The 23,879-nt window shown below is 42.8% G+C and overlaps 1 protein-coding gene across 3 annotated transcripts in view; it reads right to left on the reverse strand.

Moving 5' to 3' along the window:
- PID1 (phosphotyrosine interaction domain containing 1) overlaps positions 1–23,637 on the reverse strand; it is a 196,443-nt gene extending 172,806 nt beyond the window's left edge. The window contains exons 1-2 of one of the 3 annotated variants that reach the window (XM_059703404.1): positions 23,157–23,626; positions 1,668–1,782 (exon numbers count right to left, since the gene is read on the reverse strand). Coding sequence is in view for 2 of the 3 variants with exons in the window: in XM_059703405.1 (XP_059559388.1) it covers positions 23,157–23,186 (30 nt within the window). In the remaining variant the exon portion in view is untranslated. Of the gene's footprint in view, positions 1–1,667; positions 1,783–23,156 lie in introns of all 3 variants that reach the window. The other 2 variants (XM_059703405.1, XM_059703403.1) reach the window with 2 other exon arrangements.
- Between the last annotated feature and the right edge of the window lie 242 nt (positions 23,638–23,879).

A 23,879-nucleotide genomic window follows, 5' to 3' on the forward strand; every position in this document is an offset into this window, starting at 1 on the left:
TCCTTGATGACACTCCTAAAAACCCACCTGTTGTTGAAAACTCTTGTGCATGTAAGTCTCGCACACTCCATTTCCTCTGTGCTGTTCAGAACACACTACCTCATGAAGTTTCTCTCTTGGACACATGCCTCTCTCTTCCAAGCAGGGCCAAGATGAAATGATGTTTCTTGCAACACCCCAAGCCTCCTGGTAGTTATAGTTGTCTATCTACTCTCAAGTGCAAGGGAGACAGGCGACTTTGATTTACTTTCCCTAATTTCTCTCATAAACTTTCACTAACAGGAATAATCCTGGGAGTAAAGAAATGCTACTCCTTCTAATCAGAATATAGCTTTGCACATTATATAAAATGTTTGACAAATCTTTAAAAATCACCTTACCTGAAACACGAAGTACAGGAAAATCAGCATGGGAAGTCTGAGGGAAGGGCATACTGATCCCTGAATTAGCAACTGCTAAAATCTATTTGGACATACTTCCAGGTTACAAGACACTTTGACATATATGATCTCATTTCACATTCAGAAGAACTCTATTATTAGACTCATTTTACTACGTGAGGAACCTGAGGAGCAGAGGTTGGTGTAAGATGCCCAAGGTCATACAGAGATGACCTCGTGGGGCTGGAACTAAATGGAAATTTCCTTATTCATAGTTCTGCCCAGTTCCCATTATACCAGAAACACCTAGGCCAGGGGAAATATTTAAGTCATTTTTATCATGCATCCCCCTACAATTTGGTTTTAGTTCGTTTGCTTGTTGGTTTCTTTTGATATATTGTTTGTTTTATTTTGCAGACAGAACTGTGACAGGGACTTCTTCAGTTGACCCTAGAAAAATAAGCTATTTGTTCTTTTTTTATAGAAAATAAAATTAAAATTTATATATATATATATATATATATATATATATATAGAGAGAGAGAGAGAGAGAGAGAGAGAGAGAGAGAGAGAGAGAGAGAGAGCAATCCCTGATTCCTACCTGAGCTAGTGGGAGTTTAAAGAGCTGGAAGACTTCACTCATGGCAATTCCAAATACAAACCTTTACATTCAAGTGATGACCAGTTATCATCCAGATTCATAGGAGCCAGAGCACCAGTAATCACTACCTCTCACCAGAAGGGAAGTATGCTTCAAACTACAGTGCCCCCAGGTCGTGAGATAACATTACAATGGGAATTATGCAAGTATACACAATCTTCATTCATGTTACATTTAAAAAATGAATACATTAAAGGAACTAACAGAACACCATGCAATATCCCTACAAGGTCCATTTAGAGTTGCCGAATTTCACTGCACAGGAACACACATACACATAATTGCAGCATTAAGCCCGTTGCTTACATACCAGTCTAACAATAAACAAGCTGGGAGTCAGCTCCTCTATTTATGTTGTGCTGTGGGCACACACACCCTTTTATTATCTGAGGAACCAAAGGCACCGCAAACCTTAGCAGCAATAAATAGTTCCAAAAGAAGAACCGTCCGCTGAACAAGTAAAAACATGAGTGGATTCCAGAAAGTACAAAGATTTGCTAAACAAAACTGCCTGGGCAGAAGGATCACTTTAAGAACCTACTCCGAATCCTTCAACTGAAGTTAAATGTTTTTGACAACTGGCAATAGTTAAAATTTCCCACTTTCTGATTATTCCAAGTGCTTACCTCTGCACATCCGGTCTCCAGCTGGTTCTGTCAGGACAAGAAATCTCCCAAGGAAAGCCCGTTCTCGCAGTCTTTTCAGGCCAATTTAGCAAATTTGCAAACGGGAGAAGGTTTGCTGTGACAAGGGAAGAGGAGGGTGCTTTCACCAAACCACAAATACTAACCCACCAACTCAAGGACAGCATCCCTATCTCAATAAGAAAATGTCTACTCCAGGAAAACAGAAAGAAGAAAAAACAGTTTAAAGGCCAGAGGATTTCCAAGTGAATGTGCTTATGGGACAAACTGAATATAAAGCTCAGAGAGGAGCACAAATTCAATGGTGATGATTTTTAGAAAGTACAGAGTATCATTTAGGATTAGCTTCAGTTGCAAATGAAAGAAAAGGCAAAATAACAGTGGTTTAAAGAAAACAGACATTTATTTCTTTCTCACAAGAAATGACGTCTGGATAAGCAGCCTGGGGCTAGTGTGGCAGTTTCCTGGCATCAAGGTCCAACCGCCTGGCTTCCTGCTCCACCATCCTTAGAGTAGGACTCCCCGAGATGGGCTAAAAGAGTCTTCCAACCTTCAGCCATTGCATTCTCATTCCCACCAGAACAGAGAAATGGGAGACAGAGAAGCAGGCCTACTCCCTTTAAGCTTCCATCTGCTTACATCCCACTGGCTACAACTAACTAGCTAGATGGCCATAACTAGCTGCAACGGAACCTGAAAATAGCTCATACACAAAAAAATGGCATTTGCCATTGTGCAAAGATCAACAAAAAAATGGCATTTGCCATTGTGCAAAGATCAATATGCCACAGTTCAAGAGACTTCAAACCCTATGGTCCATGCAACCATCAAATATTTCAGAATTGCCTACATGCGCCAGCCACTGGGCTCTGCGCTGGGTGCCTGGTGAGGATCAAAACAGAACAGACACTGCCCAAAACCACCAGAAACGTCATTTGTGAACATGCATGCATAATTTGTTTTTCTTTACCATTTTACTTTGAAATAATTTCAAATTTACCAAAACATATCAAGAATAGTTATACCCTTTACCACATAACCACATTTGTTTTTAAAATATATTCTTGTTCTCATCATGCATTCACTTTCTCTCTCCTTCCCTTCTCCTTTTCTCCTCCTCTCCCCCTCCTGTCTCTCTCTTCTCCTCTTCCCTTCTTCTTCTTCTTCTTCTTCTTCTTCTTCTTCTTCTTCTTCTTCTTCTTCTTCTTCTTCTTCTTCTTCTTCTCTCTCTCTCTCTCTCTCTCTCTCTCTCTCTCTCTCTCTCTCTCTCTCTCTCTCTCTCTCTCTCTCCCTCCTTTCATCTTTCTCTCCCTTCCCTGTCTCCTCCCTTCCTTACTCCTTCCATCACATGCATTGGAGAGTAAGGGACAGATGATAGATGTCATTCCCCTTTCATGCGTAAGAACTTCAATATATATTTCCCAAGAACATTCTCTTGAATAACCATAGTAAAACTATGTCACCAACCAACTCAATGAAGTCTTATGTTATTGCAATAATTTTCCTGGCCCAGCATCCAATTCAGGATCTTGCACTGCACTTGGTGGTCATGTCTGGAATAGTGTCCTGGCCTTTCTTCATCCGTCTAAGCATGGTATCTTTAAGAGCATGAGCCAGTTATTCGGTAGAGTAAGTGCTCCTGGGCAGGAACACTCTGCAAGTGGTCCTTCCCAGTGCCCCATATCAGGAGGCACGGGATAATGGTTTGCCCCATTCTGGGTGACACTAAATTTGCTTGTTTAAGGTGATGCCCATTTGATTTCTATTTTCCTTTTTTCAATTGATAATTTGTGGGGAGATACTTTAAGATGAGGCAAATATCCTGTTCTTCATCAAATATCCACCCATTCCTTTTAGTATTCAGTAATGGTTCTTGCTTGGACCAATGATTATTATGATGGATGCAAAATAGTGATTTTCTAATTTCATCATTTTGCCTTACTTATTAGTTGACATTGTATAATAAAAAAGAGCTTTCCTTCTTGCCTACTTACTTGTTTTTATATCAGTTTATAATAGTGTGGCCACATAGATTCTTATTTTATTCAATGATCTATAATCCACAACACTTGTTATTTATTCTGAGGCTCAACATGTACTATATTTGGCCAATGGAAACCAAGCCAGCTTCTGTGTCCTTTTGACGTAATCCTTTTAAATTTTTTGAGAACTTCCTTGCTTTGTAGCACAACAAATAATGTGTTGAGAAATCCTGGAAGCCTCCAGGTTTCTCGATGATGCCCAGCTGCAGTTCAGTTTATCCTACCTAAGGAAAAGCAATCTAACAATTTCTCCCATCTGAAACTCCACCATAATCAATTACCAAGAAATAGATATAACTCTAATAAGAAAGTTTCCATATTTCATATTTTAATTAATTATACTTTATTATGAATGGTTCAGACTGTTGATGTCTCTTACATTCCTGAAATTAAGTATAACAAAAATAAGCAGGCAATAACTTGGGTACAAGGTAGATATTTTAACTTAAATGTCAAGGAGACCCAGGACATGTTCCAAAGAGCTAAATATGGTCGCATGGAATTGTGCACATCCCTATTAATTTCTGGCTCTAAAGACAAATGAAAAGAGTTTCTCTCTCTCTCTCTCTCTCTCTCTCTCTCTCTCTCTCTCTCTCTCTCAATACAAAAGTCAACGTCTACTCTTAGCATTCTTACTGATTTATAAAGGCATGTATGCCATACTACTCACTTTTCCTTCCACAGAAATTAAGAGAGTTGACAAATAATTATACAATGTCACTCATTTACTGGAGCACTATATAAATAAATATGTTTCATGGGCTTGTATTGTGATCCCAGCTTTATACTCCAAGCATTGTGCTGGGTACAGTGATACATGTGATGAGGAATAAAGACTCAGCCCCTATCTTCTAGGGCTTAAAGACTTATGAGATGAAAGTCCACAAATAATTCTAATAAACACAACAACTAGAATGAGCTAAGGGATATAATTGCAACACAAGAACAAGCTGTGGATCACCAGAAGAAAGGGATGATTGATTGCAATAGGAGATCAGGAAAAGCAGAAGAGGGACAGTTTCCTCTGCTATGGCAGGATTGTGGTCCCCTGAGCAGAGCCTGTGGGTGATGAATAATATTTCAACTAAGGAAACAACACAGCAAAGGCATCAAACATCAAAACACTAAAGTGCAGTGAATGGCCCAGGGTGCATGAAAAGATGTAGAGAGAGGTGAGGATGGTGGATGAGTTTGAACCCAAGCATCAAAGCAACTCCTTAGCATCTGATAAGGACACTTCTTCACAAACACTGACCACAAAAGGGAGGAAGGAAAAGGTTCTGCCTAATCACCAACATTTTAATTCATTGGCCTTGTTCCATACAGTCTTCTCATATCTGATGTGCAAAAGACTGCAGAAAGAGGAGGAAAAAAGCAACAAGAGATATAAACTAAGTAACATTTTCCCAAACAAGAAATTAGCCAAATAGCATCTGTCCAAACAAACATAAAAGTTCTAAACCTCTGAACACTGAGATGAGATTTTTGTTTTCACCACAAAGTCTCCCTTTTTCCCCATACTTTTGGCATTCTCAACACATGCCATTGGACAAGATGCTTTTATTGAAAAATGGGCTAGAAAACCATCTGATACCATATCAGACCAACAACAACTGATCGTTCATGTCAGAGGACTGTGTCAATTTCAAGATAACTGCACCAAACCAATGGGGAAAAGCACCATAGTTCTAAGGCAAAAGAAGAAACAGAATCTGGGGATATCATCTGCCGTTATTATAAATTTAGCACCTGTAGTTGAGACAATATAATGCCTGCCATTTTTCCCCTTGGCCTTGCTAACAGAACTCTGACTCAATTGGGGGTAAAATTTGCCCAATTAAATGAAATATTTGTTCTCCCAAGCAACATGTGGCCAGATAGCACAGCCCTCGCCCTAAGTTGTTAAGATCCTCCTGAGTAGGATGCGAGGGAAAGCTTTCATTTCCCAATAAAAAGGACCTCATCTTTCACCATGCACCACATCTCAGGATGGAAGTTTCCTCCATGATAACAACAATCGACTTTATATTTAACTCCCTGAAATCTTCTTGAGCATGTGGAGTTTCTGTAACCACTTCTTTAGACCCACCTTATAATTTAGTTTGGTTCCTCACCCCAAAATAAAATATCAATAAACATTTGCTGAAAGTAAAGCCTGAGAAAAAGGAACATGAGAAGAAGCACTGAGACCCATTTCAACGAAACTCAGGTGCTTTAACCCCTCCCCCCCTGTACTCATCATTAATCATATCCATAGTGCCCAACTCTTTCAAATATCATGATCCCTTTTAAATCCAAAAGATGCTGACCCTCACATAGTATTTTGGTAACCAGTAATTGAAAATATGCATAAAGTTTAAAAGCCACTATGAATCATTAATGAGTTTAAACATGTATTTTAATAAAACACACACGATTGAAAAGGTGGTTGATATATTTGCAAGGTCCATATGTTGGTCTATAGGGTATGTATATATAATGCACATAGGGTTCACAGATATCTTGAAATAATCCCATGACTCTCCTGATTTCTAAGATCCATAGGTCAAGAATTATTAATCCCTAATAAGAGCATTTTAGTTGGGTCTACTCTCCTGTCAGTCACTACCCAGAACCCCAAGGATGTGAGTTGTAACAAAACTATGAGTTTGCTTTCTGCTTTGGCCAAATTTAATCTAGTTTTAAATTTTTAAGGCAGGCCTCTGCTCCTATTTAGATTGTGATGTTTAAAAAACATATTAACACTCTAAAATTGTTATGCCGCATAAAAATCCCCCTGAGTTTGAGATGTCCAAAGAAATGCAAGAGATGAGAAATAATTTGCTCTATCACACATTTTTTTTATTTAGCAGCAGGCATTAATGGCATCAAAGCACAGTTAAATGTCCCACTTAGAGGGTCCAAATATTGAAACAAACAAAAAAAAAGATAAATAGCATCAGAACCTTCATATACCCAAAACAGGTATGTGATAAGTTCCAAGGTAGACTTTTTAAAGTGCAATTTATTCCAGTCCTTGAATCAAAATGACTCCATTTGTTCTCTCAAGAAATGAGTTTTGATGACCATCTAATGGAAAGATAAATGCCCTCTTAATCAAAGCAAAAAAAGGAACAAAAGAAAGATTTTTTTAAAAAATAGCCCCCAAAAAGGAATGCCTTTGAAGCAACAGCCAAATTTGTTCTTATCCAATTCAGCTGTGACTTCAGCCACTGAAAGGAAGATGGGAGAAAAGAGAGGTGGTGATCACCCCTTGGGAAAGCTATAAAAAATGTCTAAAAGACTCCGCAGTCAGCAGGAGAGTTCAAAGAAATTCAGAAATGGAAAGAACTTCACGCTCATTAATTGTGAGGAAATGAGAAAGAGAGAAGCAAGAAGGTTCGATCCCCAGTCAGGGCACATATAAGAATCAACTAGTGAATGCATAAATAAGTGAGACAACAAATTGATGTTTCTCTTTTCCTTCCTTTCTTTCACAAAATAAATAAATAAATAAATAAATAAAATAAGGGGAGAAAACACAGATGTTGCTCCAAAACACAGAGTAAGCATACCTAACATGTAGAGTTGAGATCCTTGCAAGTCAAGTTTTATTTCCAAAAGACTCCCTCCAAGTTTTCATTGAATGCTTGCCCTGCTCCTAGGTACCCTGCCAGCACATGCCCCCGCCTCTTCAGGACACGCACATATCTCACGGGTCAGACTCTGTTCTACGAGGGCATTAAATTACCTTATGAAAAATAAATGCCAGTCTCTAGGCCAAGGAGTAAAGAGATCAGCATTGAGTCTGCGCTATTTACCATTAACACAGCACAGAGTCTAAAAACCTACTGTTTTTTAGGCTGTATTCTTCATTCTCTAGCCCGCCTTGCTTCCAGAAAACCACTGAGCTGTATCATTCAGAGAGTCTGTCAACACGCAAAAAAAGCACATATTGGCTGTACTATATACAGGAATATTTAAATATAATTTTAATTTCCCCAAGAGGATTCTCACAGGGGGACTACTAATTTGAATTTTATTTGGTTGTACAACACTCTCCCAAATTTGCACTTTTGCAAAGCCATTCATTTTCCACAAAGCATCGAGCTCCTAGAGAAAAGACAAGGGGGTAGAATGGGGAAGGGGGCGGGGGGATACCCCAGCTAACTGATGCCAGATGAACTTTCCTGGATCCAGAGAGCTTTGTTTTGAAGATTTCCGCCTTGCATTAAATCAAGTGGCAAAGCAGGTCCTGAAGACTAACTAGGGAACTACATTCTCTACCCAGAAGGCCAGGACTGCCAAAGTTGGAGGTATTTCACTTTCTGGACTAAAGAACCCACATTGTCCCAGAGTGAACTTAAGGAGACATTCACATTTTTAACCAACAACTACAAATGTTTCTCAAGATCTGAGTCTCAGGCAGCCTGAGACTGTGTCTTTTCAGCGACTTTGGCCAAAACAGCTGTTTGTATCCCTGAAACCATTTCTACCCCAGACTTATAGACAACAGAGATTCATTTTATAATGTGTACCAAAATTACCTTATTTATTTTGGATGCAGTCAAAGCATCATTACTTAAAATGACACTCTCCTTTTTCAGTACAGAAATTTGGCAGGAAGGCAAGAGTGACATCCAAGTTATAAAAACCTTAAGATTTATAGCAGATGCCAAAGTCAGGCTACACCCTTGTAAACAACGAAGACAAAAATCTTTCTCCAAGGATGGGCCAGAACATGGAAGCCGTGAGCCAGGACTATAGGATAATTAGGATTATTTTTGTTCTGTGGCACTTACTAAAGGAAGGGTATGTGCATTAGAAATTCCAAGGAAGAAAAAAAATGCTTGGAGACTTCCTTCATTCCCAGTTAAGCACGCATACTTTTTGCAAGAAAAGTAGGCCCATCAGGAGGGACATGTGTGCATCCATGGGTTTCTAGTTGGTGTCTTAGCGATCCTTTAAGCATGAGCCCCTCGCTTTTCGCGACACATGTGCTCTGCTCCACACATCACATTTTGTGAATCAGAATCTAAATACTGCATATCAATGGGTTCATGGAAAATTCTACCTGCAGAGCAATCAGAGTTTGTGGTTGCAAGCGCTGGACACCAATGGCTCACTCGAGCAGAAAAATAAACAAATGATTGCAGTGACACTGGATTGAAAGGAGGGCAGAAAGACCAACTCCAAAAGGACGGGGATCAAGCAGCTCCTGGGCCTATGCAGCAGGATAAGAGTTTCTTCAGATCATGGTGGTCAGAATGATCGGTTTGGGCTATTTTCAGCCTTTTGTCACCTGCTCAGGATTCTAACTCCTGAGAAACGTGTCTGATCAATCTAGACATTTAGGACACACATCAACCCCCTAGCTAAAGGAGGACGCACTGGTTGACAGTCCCCCCTGAAACTGACTGAAGTTATCCCCCGACTGGAGTGGGGGAAGAATAGTCCCCAAAAGCAAAATCAGGGCGCTGTTACGAGAAGATGGGAAATGAAGCTAGGCAGAAAAAACAACACAGATGTCCACTTCTACTTCTACATAAACACTCTTAGCATTCCTACTGACTTGTTTATTTTTTCAAGTTCTAGAGACAACTTTGGCAAACACAACAACTAATGTTATTGCCCAACAGCCTGTGTTACAATGTCCCACATAAAGAACCACATGATAATTTCCAGGGTCTTCAAATTAGGGAAAAGTTGGGGGCTCCAGATGAGGTGACATACATTCTTCTATTAGATAATGAAGACTAAGTAACTTGTTATGTTTCCTTTCTTACTTAGGCTGCTAGGAAGCTCAGAGCTAAAAGTTTCAGGCTCAGTTATGTCAGCTATCCTTAGTCTAGGTTCTTGGGCACAATTAAATGCCTCCCTCCCTGATTCCACTGGTATTTGAAGGTTTTATTTCAGTTTTAGTGTAATGTTTCAATTGTCTATATTTAATTAAAAAGAATTTCAAAGCACTTGAATTTTTTTTCTTACTAACCAAAGCCAACCTCTTCAGAACTAGATAAGCATCTAATGTATCACTGCATTTTCTGAACTTTTATATTGGCCAGGACCTTTGCGTTCAGCACCATCTCTCCTTGTTTGCTACTTCAGAGTTAACCTTGTACAGAAAAAATTTTTCAGATGCATTTCTGGTTTTAAAGGTGCTATAGGAAAAAGTCAGATTAGACTAGATTAGATGAGAGGAATGAATAGCTAGATTAATAATAGATAGACCTAACTCTGAGTCTGATTATAGGATGCAATAATTTTTAGAATAGTTATCAATAAAATCCATGTAAGTTTTACTGAAAGGAGGTCCGATGGAAGAGCAATAGGCAGCTTTCTCAAACCTATAGCTTAGACAGGCTAACTCAGAGGGATGTGGGAAAGCTGGGGAAGGGGGAAGCATAGCTTCGTGCTTTCAGGAACCAAGCAGATGGGTAGAATGTGGGAGGTCCAATTCATTGTTTGATAGCTCAAGCCACTTTCTGGCGAATTCCATGTACACTTTATGCTAAACATCATCAGAATCCCGAAACTCTCCAAGACATGGCAGAATTAAGTAGCACGGTGGCATTCCTGGCAAGATAAGAAAGTGCAGCTGCAGATCTGCTCCCAAGTTGACCAGGAAACATGGGCAAAGTACTTTTGAGTCTTTTTTGGGGGGTGAAAATGGGGATTCTTAAATATAAAGGGGTTGCCACCATTACAGATGTCTTTCAGTTGGGTTTCCTGAAAGAGCATTTGAATGGTTCTTTCAGGCTGATAATCTGTGAGGAAAATTTGAAATCCATTAAATTAAAAAACTACTCTCCACTCTGCAAATGTCCCCTTTTGGGGGAAGTAATCTGTCCCAATATTTGGCAATAACAATGCCCCAAATGAGCCGATACCCCAACAATGAGAAATTTCACTTGCCTGGCTTGGGCTATCCAGGAAACAGATCTGCATTTAGAGAAAAACTGGCAAAGCCTCCCACCTCTGCCTAAAAGCTCTCCCGGATGCTCGAGATCAGAAAACAGGAAAGGCAACGGAACTCCGATTCCTGTGCATGTCTTCCCCGCATGCCCCACTCAAGCCACACAAGCTCCACAAAAAGTGGGGAAAGAAACTGGGTTCCAGGCAGCTAAAGGTGAGTTATGAGAGTTGTGCCTGGACAGCAATGAATGGTACTGAACAAATAAGCTTAGTCACACAATTGTTTATCACCTTGGCCTTCTCGAGTCAGGAGACTAAGGATCCGGTCCTGATTCCAACGCTACATGAACTTGGGATTCAGTTCTCCCATCAGCCAAGAGAGGGACCTGGCCTAGACTTTGGTCCCAGACTCAAGTTCCCAGCAGGTTATGTGAATCAGTGAGACGTGCTCTGTAAGGCTGGGATGAGCCGGAAGCCACATCCCATCCCAATGGAACACTGGCTGATCAGTGGTCACTGTGAGAATCCAGGCTCACCGTGCCGAGACCCTCCCATTTTTTGGAGATAATCAGCAAGCCCAGATTTTCTTATAAATTTCTTTAATTTTTCAATCCTAAAGACTAATTTGTCAAGTTTTTATATACACTGAAGGGGGCCAAAGGAAACATTTTTCTAAGCTAGAGCCAAACCTCAGACCTACAGTCTGTCAACTTAAAGTTCAGGCTCTGTATTGAAGCGTCTGGGGCTGGGGGAAGCTCCTCTACAAGGAACAGATTATCCTCTCTCCAACCTGGAAATTCATGGGGTATCAGCATCGTAAAGGCTATGAGAAGTCCTGCAGTAAGCCAGACTCGCTTTGTTCTACCTAGTGTTTACCAAAGTTATTTAAAGGCTGAACCCTTTGTGGCAAGACTGACATGAGCAGCTCACTGAACTGGTGAATACACTTTGGGAAACACCAAACCTCTCTTAGCCGCCTGGCTCTAAAGTGCTGTGCTGCATTTTACCTAGTTTGCCCCTGATCTGAATAGGGGGAGAAACTAGTATTTACTTGTTCCCGACAAAGTGCCAGATACCTTACTAAGCACTTTGCCTTCCTTATCTCAATTGGCAGTCAGGAGCTAAATGCTGTTACCCCCATTTTAAAGTTGAGAAAATACAAACCAGAGGCTGAGGTAACCCCTAAATAATTGACTCAGCCGAAATTTGTATCCATGAGTGCCCAACTAAAAACCCCATGGTCTCTCCACTCTTTGGCAGACTGTGTAAACCACAGGGAGCCTCACTTGCAGCCTAAAGAAGTGTTCCCATCACCTCCCATTTCCTCAAACTGCCCACCCCTGTGCCTTTGGATATGCTCTATTTTTCACCACAAAGTTTCCAGGCTCTTCATCTAAAAACATTGTATTTCCAAGAGAGCCAGATAGTCCACCAGAGTGTTCAAAACACTGAGCAGGTGTGAGTGTCCATGCCTTTGCTGGAAGGAACTGGAAGGAAGCATGCATCCATTGCCAACAGCTGCACTGACCATGTGACAGACAGCTAACTTTTGAGGGGCCTGCACACATTCCAGCAGTGTTCCGTGCCTGTGCAGCTCCCTCCACCCTACCATCTCTTCCTCACTTTTTGTCTGCACGTCCTTTACCCCCTCAACTCCCCATGGCCCCTCTCCCTAGCTTTCTAATCCATCTGCTGTCCCTCACCTCAACCTATTTCATTTCTTTCCTCCACCCCACAAAGCGAATACAGTTAGGAAAAGAGGTTGAGCATCTTACCCCCCCCCCCCCACATGGGAGTGACCATCCATCCTGGTGGCCAGGAGATGTTCAGTTTACAACTGCTGTTCCTGTTCATTGTTAATAGTATCCCCATCGCCCCGACAGTACCTTAGATTGGACAATATGCAAATAACCTCCTCACATATTGACTGAACAAGCCTTATACTTCTTGTACTTTACTTTAAAAGAGATTGTCAAATGCCTCAAATTTTCCTCCTTGAGGGGAAAAACATTTTTAAACTAAAGTTACTTTTGTGAATGCTTCTCAATATGCTCTTTACTAAGGTTTAATGGCCATTGGTAAAGTTGTTGAAACCTATCTAAATTTCTGGTAGCCATATTTTTTTAATCCTCATGCAAGGATTTGTTTTATTTTGTTATATTTTATTTTTAGAGAGAGAGGAAGGGAGAGAGAAACATTGATGTGAGAGAGAAACACTGATCAGTTGTTTCCCATATGCACCCCAATCAGGGATTGAACCCAAAACCTAGGTATGTGCCCTGACTGGGAATGGAACCTATCACCTTTTGGTACACCTTTTGGGTATGCTCCAACAAACTGTGCCACGCCAGCCAGGGCTGGTGGTCATATCTGTAAGTGAGAAAGGAGGCATGCTGAGTGAGAAAGGATCAAAAAGGCACAACTTGAACTCCCACTTCCACCCCCTCCTTCAGTCTGCCTTTCGTCTCTTGCTCAACTACTAGTTTTGCTAAAATCCTCGGGCAAACTGGAATTGACGAAAAATATCATTTCAAGAGCTAAATGAAATGTTTGAAAAAGAGAGAATGGAACTCTAAGAAAAATAGAGAACATATTATTTACATTCTGGGTTAGAATTTTAATTTTCAGTTAAAGAAAATGAAAGCTACACAGAATTCAGACGTGAGGGCAGACACTATGTAGTGTTTAGTTTCTCCAACAGCCAGCACTGCACCTGGCATACAATGAATATTTCACTAACTTTAACAGCTCTATGTAAGTATAGTTGACATATAATAAACTGCATAATTTGAGAGTTTTGACATATGTAAATCTCATGAAACCATCACCATGATCAAGATGTTGAACATATTCCACACCCCCAAAAGTTTTAAGCCCTTTCAAATCCCTTCCTCCCATTCCAGCCCCAGGCAACTACTACTCTGCTGTCAATCATTTTTCATCCCCACCAGCAGCATCTGAGAATTCCGCTTCCTCCACATTCTCACCAACACGGAGTACAGTCAAAGCCTTTTTAATTGTAGCGATTCTCTAGTTGTCCAGTGGTATCTCATTGTAGTTTTCATTTCCATTTCCCTACTGTCTTATGATGTTGAACAACTTTTCATGTGTTTGCTTCCTAGTCACATACCTCTTTGTTCAAATCATTTGCTCATTTTTAAAAAATAATCAGGTTATCTTATTACTGAGTTTTGAGAGTTCTTCATTTAGCCTAGGTACAAGTCATATATTATAGATATAAGATTTTCAAGTATTTCCCCCCAGTCTGTGCCTTATCTTTTCATTATCTTACAAATATCTTTAAAATAGCAGAACTTTTTAATTTTGATGAAGTTCAATTTACCCAATTTCTCTTTTATTGAATGTGTTTTTGTTATTGTTCTAAAAAATATTTGCCCAAACGAAAGAAACTTTTGGGTTTGATGGATCTGTCCATTATCTTGATAGTTTATTTTTAATATGTTTTTATTGATTTTATAGAGGAAGGAAAAGGGAGAGAGAGAGAAAAACATCAATGATGACAGAGAATCATTGATCAGCTGCCTCCTGCACCTCCCCCCCGCCATTGGGGATCAAACTCACAATCAGGGCATGTGCCCTGACAGGGAATCGAACCTCGACCTCCTGGTTCATAGGTTGATGCTCAACCACTGACCCACGCTGGCCAGGCCATTATCTTGATACTTTACACAGATGTATTCGAAGTCACAGGGATTCTCTGCTGTTTTTGTCTAGAAGTTTTATGGGTTTAGATGTTACATGTGCGTCTGTGATGCATTTTGAGTGAATGTTTGTATACTGTATAGGTGAGCTGTGGACTGAAATTTTCGGGGTTGTTGTGCTGTTATTTTGCATATGGATATCCAATCATTCTAGCATCATATTGTTGAAAAAGACTATCCTTTCTCCAGAAAACTATCGTTTTTGCATCTTTGTCAAAATCATACACTTTTGATCAAAAAGCAGAACTCTCAAAAATGTCCTCAAAAAGTGTTGTCAAAATTTAAAACATGTATGCGCTTTGATTCAGCTACTCCAATTTTAGCAGTTCTGTCTAAAGAAATACAAGTACAAGGATAAAGCTCAGATCCTTATAACAGTATTATTTACCGGGGGGGGGGGGGAGAGGGGGGATGGGGGAAGGAACATAGACATGACCAAAATATTCCCCTAAAGAGAGAGGACTCAATAAGTTACAATCTAGCTCCACCACAAAATCCTATGTACGTACTAAAAGGAATGATTTGGAGATGATTTGGAGCTACATGTGCTGATCAGAAGAGAGAGTCCTAAAACCTTTTCATGGATAAAAAAAATGCAGAGTCATATATATATATATATATTCCAAAATGTATACACACACTTTGAATAATTATAAAGGCAGTGTTTATTAACATATATTTCATTTTTAAACTTGAGCTATCAGTTATTAAAGTATATATACATTTTTGGGACAGCCTGTATATATTTAATATATAAATATACATATATTTATATATTTGTTTGTTTATATACACACACATATATATAGATAGTGATTATATTATTGGGATATATGAGAAAGCCTAAATATATATCTATACATTTGTATGTTTGCAAAAACCTGGGGAAAGTTTTGGAAAAATAACACCAGACAGATCATATGAGTATCCTTCATGGATAGAATTGAGAATGAGAGAAGGGACAATGATTATTAACTTCTTTATAGATTTTTAAACTGTCTGATTTGTTGCCTTATACCCTAAGCAGATATTATTTTGTGTTTTTTAATCAAGTATAAAATAGTAGTCATGACCTCATGTTATCTAACAGATGCACCACTCCATTCATTTCACATCGGTACTACTACTTGGAATAAATTCTCATTGCTTTTTTTTTCTTGGATGGTTGGTCCCAGTAGGGAGAATTATATTGGTGAATGGAGGATACTAAAAAAAACTCCACACTGAGAGTTATAGGTTGAATTTTATCCCTTAAAAATTAATATGTACAAGTCTTAGCCCCCAGAATGTGACCTTATTTGAAAAGAGGGTCAATGTGGATGCAATTAATTACACTTGATCTTAGCCAAAAGGCCGAGAAGCGATTGGATGCAATTAATTAAATTAAAATGTGATCCTACTGGAGGAGGGTGGGCCCCAATCTGATATGACTGGTATCTTCATTATAAAAAGGGGAAATTTGGACACACAGGGAGAATGCCATGAGAAGCTGGAGTGATGCTGCCACAAGCCAGGGAATGCCAAGGCTGACCGGCACACCACCAGAGGCTGGGTGGGAGGCATGGAACAGGTCCTCCCTCACAGCCTCAGGAGGAACCAACCCTGCCAACCCCTCGATATCAGGCATCAGTCTCCAAAACTGTGAGGCTGTTGCTTAAGCCCCCCAGTCTGTGGTACTTGGTTACAGCAACCCTAGGAAATATGCTAAGCTACCAAGAAGTTAAGTCAAAGCCAACATAGCTACTCACCAGTCCCATGGTCCCGGCCCCTGCTCAGGCCACAGGGACCATCCACAGAAGACTGAGAAAGTAAACAGCGGTTTCCACCACCCCACATTACAGGGGGCGTGTACAGCAGCATGTCACACGCACCTGAGGAAAAGCCGGCCGTCCTGCGGGGAAGGCATCAAAGCCCGTGGTAGGCAGAAGGGCCTTCGGAAGCTGTGTGTTTATCCTCAGACCCACAATTACAAAGAAACTGAAAGGATTCGGATGGATCTATTCTTGAGGGAGGAAAACAATTAAGGAGTCCCTCTCTCCTGGCACCTCTCCACTCCTCTCCCTTCCCACACACACAGGCAGCATTCACTCCCTCCCAGGAGGAGAGTAAGAAGTAAAACGGCACTTTAAAATGTGAGCCGCTCCACCCTAAGAAATGCGACCCAGAATTGCTGCTCAGTAGTGACCAGGCTCCTCGCCCTCGCTGGGACTGCAAACAGAGCCTCCATGGCCACTGCATGAAAAAGGGGCGTTTTCATGACAACTCCTTTTTGTCTTACAAGTGAGTTCCAGAATAGGACCGGGTTCTTCATTAAAATAACTGATACCGTTACCAAGTGAAAATGAAAACAACACAAAATATTCAACCAGATACAAATAATCAACCAGACACACTCGAAGGCTGCCCTGGAGGCGGATCTGAAATGGATTATAAATCAATCTACCCTTTTCATAATTGGGAAGAGCAAACCCCAGCGGCCACCACCCGGAGACCCTGCACAGACTGGCTTGTTTTGAGGATACACCCCCAGCCCGCCCTTGGTCTCTGCCTGTCTGGAAAAGCATCACTGAGATCTGCTTTACATGACTGGCTTTCACATACCGGCCATATATTTCTTTTTTTTTAGACCTCACCCAAGGGCATTCTTAGACAGTGGGAGGGAGAGGGGAAGGGAGAGGGAGAGAGGGAAAGAGATTGAACCTGCAACCCAGGTATGTGCCCCGATAGGGAATGGAACCCACAACCTTTAGGAGCACAGGGTGACATTCAACCATCTGAGCCACTCCAGCTGGGAACCAGCCATAATTTTAATTAACAAAGTTAACTTTCTCTTGAAGCAGGTATCAACTGTATTCTCCAGAGGCCCTCCATTCATTGCCTTTTCCTAGGATGTTGACCAGTAGCAGATAAGGCAGAGAGAAGCCATAGTTTAGTTGTTCCCTATTGTCTGTTTTTATTTTTTTCAAACCCATGGTAAATAAATTCACATTCAGCATTAAAAAGAGCGCACTACATAAGCACATTCATTGTGTCCCAGCATATAAACTTTAGGCATACCCAGGCCTCAGAAATACAGAGAACACAGCCAAAAGGCAATATGGTTTCATTAGTGTGTTTGTTTCCTAGGGCTGCTCTAATAAATTACCACAGATTGGGTGGCTTTACACAACAGAAATGTATTCTCTCGCAGTTCTGAAGGCTGGACGTCAGAATTAAGATGTTGGTAGGGCCGTGCTCCCGCCAAAGGCTCTGGGGAAGAATACACCCTTCCCTCTTCTCGCTCCTGGCAGTTGCCAGCAATCCTTGGCATTCCTTGGCTTGTGGTAGCATAACTCCATGCTCTGGCTCCACCTACGAATGGCCTCCTGTCCTGTGTCTCCTCTGTGTCCTCAAGTCTCTCACTGAATTTAGGGCTCAGCCTAATCCAATATGACCGCATCTTAACTCTATTACATTTGAACAGACCCTCTTTCAAAATAAGGCTACATTCACAGGTAATGGGGTTAGGGCTTCAACATACCTTTGGGGGGGACTCCAGTCAACCCACAACAATGAGTAAGACATGGAGACCAGGGTTTGAATCTGAATCTTGGTCCCTTAGTAACCACGTGAGTTATGAAAGCCAAAGGTACAAGTAATTAAAAACCCAACTAGTATACAGGCTTCAACAAGCAGAGGAGATAGTATTTTTCTCACTATTGCAACCTCCCTTACCAAAGTGAGACCTCGCTCACCACAAATGAGGGAAATGGGAGGAGGCCCTGGGCCCTAGGGCCTGAGAAAGAGTCCTCGGGAAGATGAGCGACCCAAGTGCATCTGCATTAACTGAGAGAGCTCGTTGAGACTTCGGCAGCATGGAAATATACCAAAGGCACAAAGCCAGCCTGTGCCTTATCCCTGACACTGTCCTTTCCCAGTTCTTGGCCTGAGGGCTTGGACCTGGTGAACACTCTGATGCTTTATCATTGGTTAGCAGCTAAATTGGGATGAAAACTTTTTTTAATTAACATAAAATGATAGCAACTAATCCCACTAGTTTCCAAGGAGGTCTGTGGACAAACATCTCAACTATTTCTTCCTGCTCTACTTAAACAAAGCCTCCGTTTAGATGTGTGCCCAAGGGGGCTGAGGGAAGCACACTGTAGTCATTGAGGGTTTCTGGACTAGTTTTATTTGCTGACCACTAACGGGTCCCTGAACTGCTGCTATTCGGAGTCAAATAGTACCATGGAAGGGTGCCTGAACCCCAGCAGCCTTGGGGCTGTTCAGGGCCGCCACTTCCAGGACCCGATTTATAGGACTAATAATTTACATGGTACAATGGAGTCAGTGCTTGGGAAGTGGAGAGGAGAGAGCTAACCTGGAACATCAAAGAAAGTGCAAAAGTTGCCTAACACCACAAGATAACCCAGTAGAGTCAACATTAAGCAATGGGTAAACAAGGGGCAGAGAGTTTTTTTCCCCAAAGCTAGCATTTTGCAAGTCACTTGGTAGAGATTTTGCTGACAAACTCAGGGAAAGACCCAAATGATAGCATTTCACTTCTGAGAGAAGTAAATTAATGATAACTCCAAGTTGTCTTTATGAACGATAAGGCCCAATGCTTTGTGCTTGCTCAAAGGGATGAAGAAAAACAACAAAATCTAGAATTGATTTAGTGAGAAACCAGTGCCTCTACACAATTAGTTATTGCTTATTCCTAAGAAATTGCTCCTGAACTCTCCAATCTCCTCCCTCCCTTTCCCCCATATTTGGTCTCTACGTGAAATGACTGCAGACATGATCCAGCTTGATGACCAGCTTTCAAGGTCTCTAGTTTGAACAAATGCTATGCGCTCCACTTGAAGAGATTCTTTTTTTTTTTTTAAATATATTTTATTGATTTTTTACAGAGAGGAAGGGAGAGAGATAGAGAGTTAGAAACATCGATGAGAGAGAAACATCGATCAGCCGCCTCCTGCACATCTCCCACTGGGGATGTGCCCGCAACCCAGGTACATGCCCTTGACCGGAATCGAACCTGGGACCCCTCAGTCCGCAAGCCGACGCTCTATCCACTGAGCCAAACCGGTTTTGGCAAGAGATTCTTACATGGCACTTGGAATTTCAGTATAAGTATGACACCGCAGCTTGCATCCCTCGGAGCTTTGGGCTATCAAAAAGAAGGTAGCCCTTGGTCAACATAGGAAAGCACCTCTCTGAGCCAACAAGACCACCATGGTGCTAATTCTACTTATTAATAACAACAGCACCAACACAGGTAGAGCATCCTGCTTTGTGTTAGCCTTCTGTACTACAGAGAAGTGGTGAAGAGGTAAGCTCTGGTGACAAACCTCCTGGTCCCAATGCCAGCCCAGTTCATTTCTAGCTGTCTGACCCTGGCCAAATCATTTAAACTCTCTAGCCTTCAGCCTCTTGACCTATAAAATGGGGGATAAAAATGGTTATGGGAGGTAAATGAGCTGAGTAATTCAAATAAAACCATAAAGCACAGGCCACACGCACCGCATGTGCTCCATAAAAGGGAGCCACTGCCATTATCTTCCTTGCTCCATGTTCCTTTTGTCCATTTGGTCTGCCTAGAATGTGTCATATCTGCCAAGGTTTTTCTCTCAGTCTGGGGGGCCAGGTCTCATGATCTCCAACTGACGATCTGGATGGTTCTTCTATCTCACTTTTCAGGGGGAAAGTGGAAATCCAAGTTCCTTATATCTAAGTGAGCTCACACTCTGACATGGATGAGTCTGTCACTTCTATTGGATCCACCCAACCCAATAATCAAGACAATCAGAATATTGATGCAAACTTTAAATATTGAGGCCAGAGGTAATCTCATCTATATTTTTTTTAAATCCATGCTTAGCCTTTTTCTATTCAAAAGTGCCCTTTACTTCTCTGAGTAGAGCCTATTTCAATGCTCTCTTTAAACATGTATAACTTCCCTCAGCCCTTCCAAGAACAAAAGTCTGCTGCTCAGAGGAGAAGGGGAAAGGGAAGAATTCAGATTTCCTTCAGATTTAAAAGTTGGGGTGATCATGTAAACCCTCCTATCCCATTTGATCCTATTATATTTTTCATGGCAGAAGCTCGCAGCGAGGGCTCAAGTGGGATGCAGCAGAAGTTTTAACATTCAAGGGAGCAGACGAACTTGCCGCGGTCTGTGTGACTGAATGGGAAATTTCCCAGCTCGGGCCTGCTGGGGGAACAGGTCGCTTTGCCTGGACTGGATTTGGGTCAAACAGCAAATCCTCAAATCAGAAAATACCAGCATGTTTTGTTTGGCAAAAAGGTGGGTATTGATCATGATACTCCTACGGGATCAAAGGTGCCATCTATTCCACACAAATTAGAGGGTGACCATCTAGCCTCAGCAAAGTTCTGCCTCGCTCCCTGGACCACAGACCCTTTGCATGGGCCTCATCAAATAGGAGCTAATAACACCAACTAAGAAAAGATGCTGTTCTTTGCTTCCCACGCCTCTTTTGTTTCTAGGTGTCTGAACAATAAATTGACTCCTTAATCCTAACAGGAAGCTCTGGGAAAGCATCCTTGGAGCATTTTCTTCACTCCAGCTCATCTAAATTAGCATGTTTGCATTAAAAATTAATGACAAAAATTAATGGGGTTACATGAGAAGGTCAAGAAGATTTGTATGGGAAGGGTGGGGCTTCGCTGAAGAGCGGGACTCATCCTTTATTTCCCTATGGCCACAGTATCTGGGCAATCTAAGGCATCCAGTCCACAGAGCAATAGGAAACCAACGTTCCTATATGGTGGTGCCTTGAGGGCAAAAAGGGGAAGAAAAAATCCCAGACGTCAGAGACCGTGACAAAGATAACCGCAAGGAATGTAAATAAAATATTATTACAAGCGGCTCACTCACCACCTCACACTCAGCATCCCCCTCCCCCAGAGTGAGAAGTAAAAACATACAAAGTGTGTGTTTTAAAGACGTGTCGAGCTGCTCTATGGGAAGAAGCCATGACTACAAAGAAGTTTTTTTTTCTCCATGTGGCTCATTTTGATAATCACAAGGCTTGAGACAGTTTTAAGAGCCCCGGGCTGGTGACTAATTTAAATTTGGGGAGCATGAGGTTGAGCCCCATATTGATAAGTACCTTATCACTGATCTTAAGTCAACATGACATCTCAAAATGAAACACATGCATTGCAAACACAAACTGTAACACCCCAGACGCTTGCCAAATGGACATGTGTACATTTCACAGAGGAGCCAGGAGGACACTTCTAGCAAGCAACGCTCGCCATGCGGAACGCAAGCCAGAGGTCTCTCCTGCCAAGGGTCCGGGGCACACAGGAGTCCATAAAGGAAACAGGCCGGTAGAAATAACTTCAAGGGACAAAATCCACAAAATCTGCCAAAGCACTGACCACCGGGTCATAAGAGCCATCCTATAGAACTGTGCTCTCAGCTCTCTAAGGATGTCCCAGAGCTCGCCACCTCACCTGATGGGATACCCTCCACCCCCACCCTTCCGTTACCCCTTCTTTCGAACAGAATCCACACCCCCAAACTGAAGGAGGAATTCCAATGCACCATTGGTGCCACTGGTGCCACTGCTGAAATCCATTTACATCACCTTTGGCCAACCATTCAGAACCCAGTGTTGACATTCATTCTCTCACTAAGACAACGAGGGCCTTAGAGGCTGGTCACTCTCCACTCCATTTCGAAGGCTAAAGGTTCCTTTTCTTGGTTAGTCTGTTTGAGACCCTGGGGGGTGGGCCCGATGGCTCCGGTTCTGTTCCTGGGAGCACCACATGTCTCAGGCCAAAGAGGCGTGGACAGGGGCTGTCAGGCATCGCCTCTATCAACCGCAGTGGTGCAAGCAGGTGACTCCTCAGTGTGAGAACTCACAGACTAATTTCTCCCAGCCTCTGAGGAGCAGTCTGCAGCTTTGTCTTCATTGAGAAACCTTCCAAGCCAGCCAGGGCGCCTGGCCTTCACTGTCCTCACTCTTCAGACACACACCAACGGTGCTATATTTTACCACTTAAACACTTCTTCAAACTTTACTACGGAACAATGTGGCTCTGAGCCTGCCAAAAGTTTAACTGCAGGACTCCGTGCATTTTATCTGGCAGAGCAGCTGCCCTCCCTCTTGAGAATATGTTCGGGCAAAAGGAAGTCATCAAACCTCAAGTCGGGGCTGTTCTGGGGTCCCCAGGGTCCCCTCTGACAACGCAGCTCCCTCTCACTGTGACCTCTTTCCTGATTCCAGAGCTTCAGGATCCAAACAAACGGGGTCTCAGTAGACAGCTGTGGAAAACTTTGATGGGATGACCCGGGACATAATTATTCCTGGCTGGACTTAACTTCTGATTTTCAAATATCTGGGGGAGCTGAGGTTCAGGGGAGATGAAGGGAGAGCGCCAACGAATGAGGAAGAAAAAGGAATAAGTAGCATACCATGACCAAGCCAAACCAAGCTTGATATTTCCAAATTATTGGCAAATGGATGCTTTCACAAATCATTTGTCCTGTCTTTCCTGGAGACAAAAAGAAGAAAAAATGCAAAAAGCCTAACCCCAGACCAGTGGAATACTAAAATTGCTGGTCAGAAAGTCCAACCTTATCTATTCCAACAAGCACCCTCCAGCCGAAAGTTGTGATACCTTGCTCAGTGTATTGCCCCCTCGCTCCTGCCTGGCACTAGGTTAAGCCCACGGTATCATGCATCTTACATGATATTTTGGACAAATCCCTGCAAGTGGGCAAAGGCGCCAGCTCGGCTCCTCCGGCCCGCCACCTCCTCCTCCAGGCTGGCCCCTGGCTGCCCGGTGCCACTTACCTGCAGGCGCTCTGTGGCCGGCTGCCACATCTTCCAGCCGTGGGGTTTGGCAGAGGAGACGCCGGCGACACTCAGTTGATGCGCTTGGGGGCGAGGGACTGCGGGTCCGCTTTACATCTGGGGTCGGTGTCCCAGGGATGTGCGTCCGGAGCCGGCCAGGGCCGCGGGGTGGGCGAAGGGGGCTTGGAGCAGGAGGAGGCGGCACTGGGCTCCGCTGCCGGCAACTTGTGGGCACGGCTGCGCGCCGGCTGTCCTGGCGCAGCAGCGAGAAGACTGCGCAGCTCCGCCCGGGCCGCGAGCGCACAGCGGCGGCGGCAACCGCTCCCTCCCCCTCCCCCGCCGCCACCGAGCCTCGGAGCTGCGCGCTCTGAGCATGCCCAGGCCCGCGCCCGCCTGACAGCCGCGGGGGTCTGGGAGCACAGGGCTATGGCCCCCAGATCCCGGGGAGGGGGCAGAGGGGAGGCCAGAGCTGCGGGCCCTGCTCCCCGTGGACTGTGGAGGGAAGGACCTAGAGAGCATGCCTTCCTGGAGAAAGAAACCGGAGCCCCCTGGGCTCCCAAGCTTCAAGCAGCAGGGATCTCTGAGCCGCCTGGGACTAGCCTGGCACTGTGCTGGGAGGCAAACTTCCATTCACCCAACTTGAGTTAACTGAGCACCTATTATGCTCCAGTCTCTAAGCTGGGGTCTGAGGACAGGGCCGCACAGAATAGAAGACAGTGTTCC

Source organism: Myotis daubentonii, chromosome 7 (assembly GCF_963259705.1).
Source record: "Myotis daubentonii chromosome 7, mMyoDau2.1, whole genome shotgun sequence".
In the NCBI taxonomy this organism is placed as follows: domain Eukaryota; kingdom Metazoa; phylum Chordata; class Mammalia; order Chiroptera; family Vespertilionidae; genus Myotis; species Myotis daubentonii.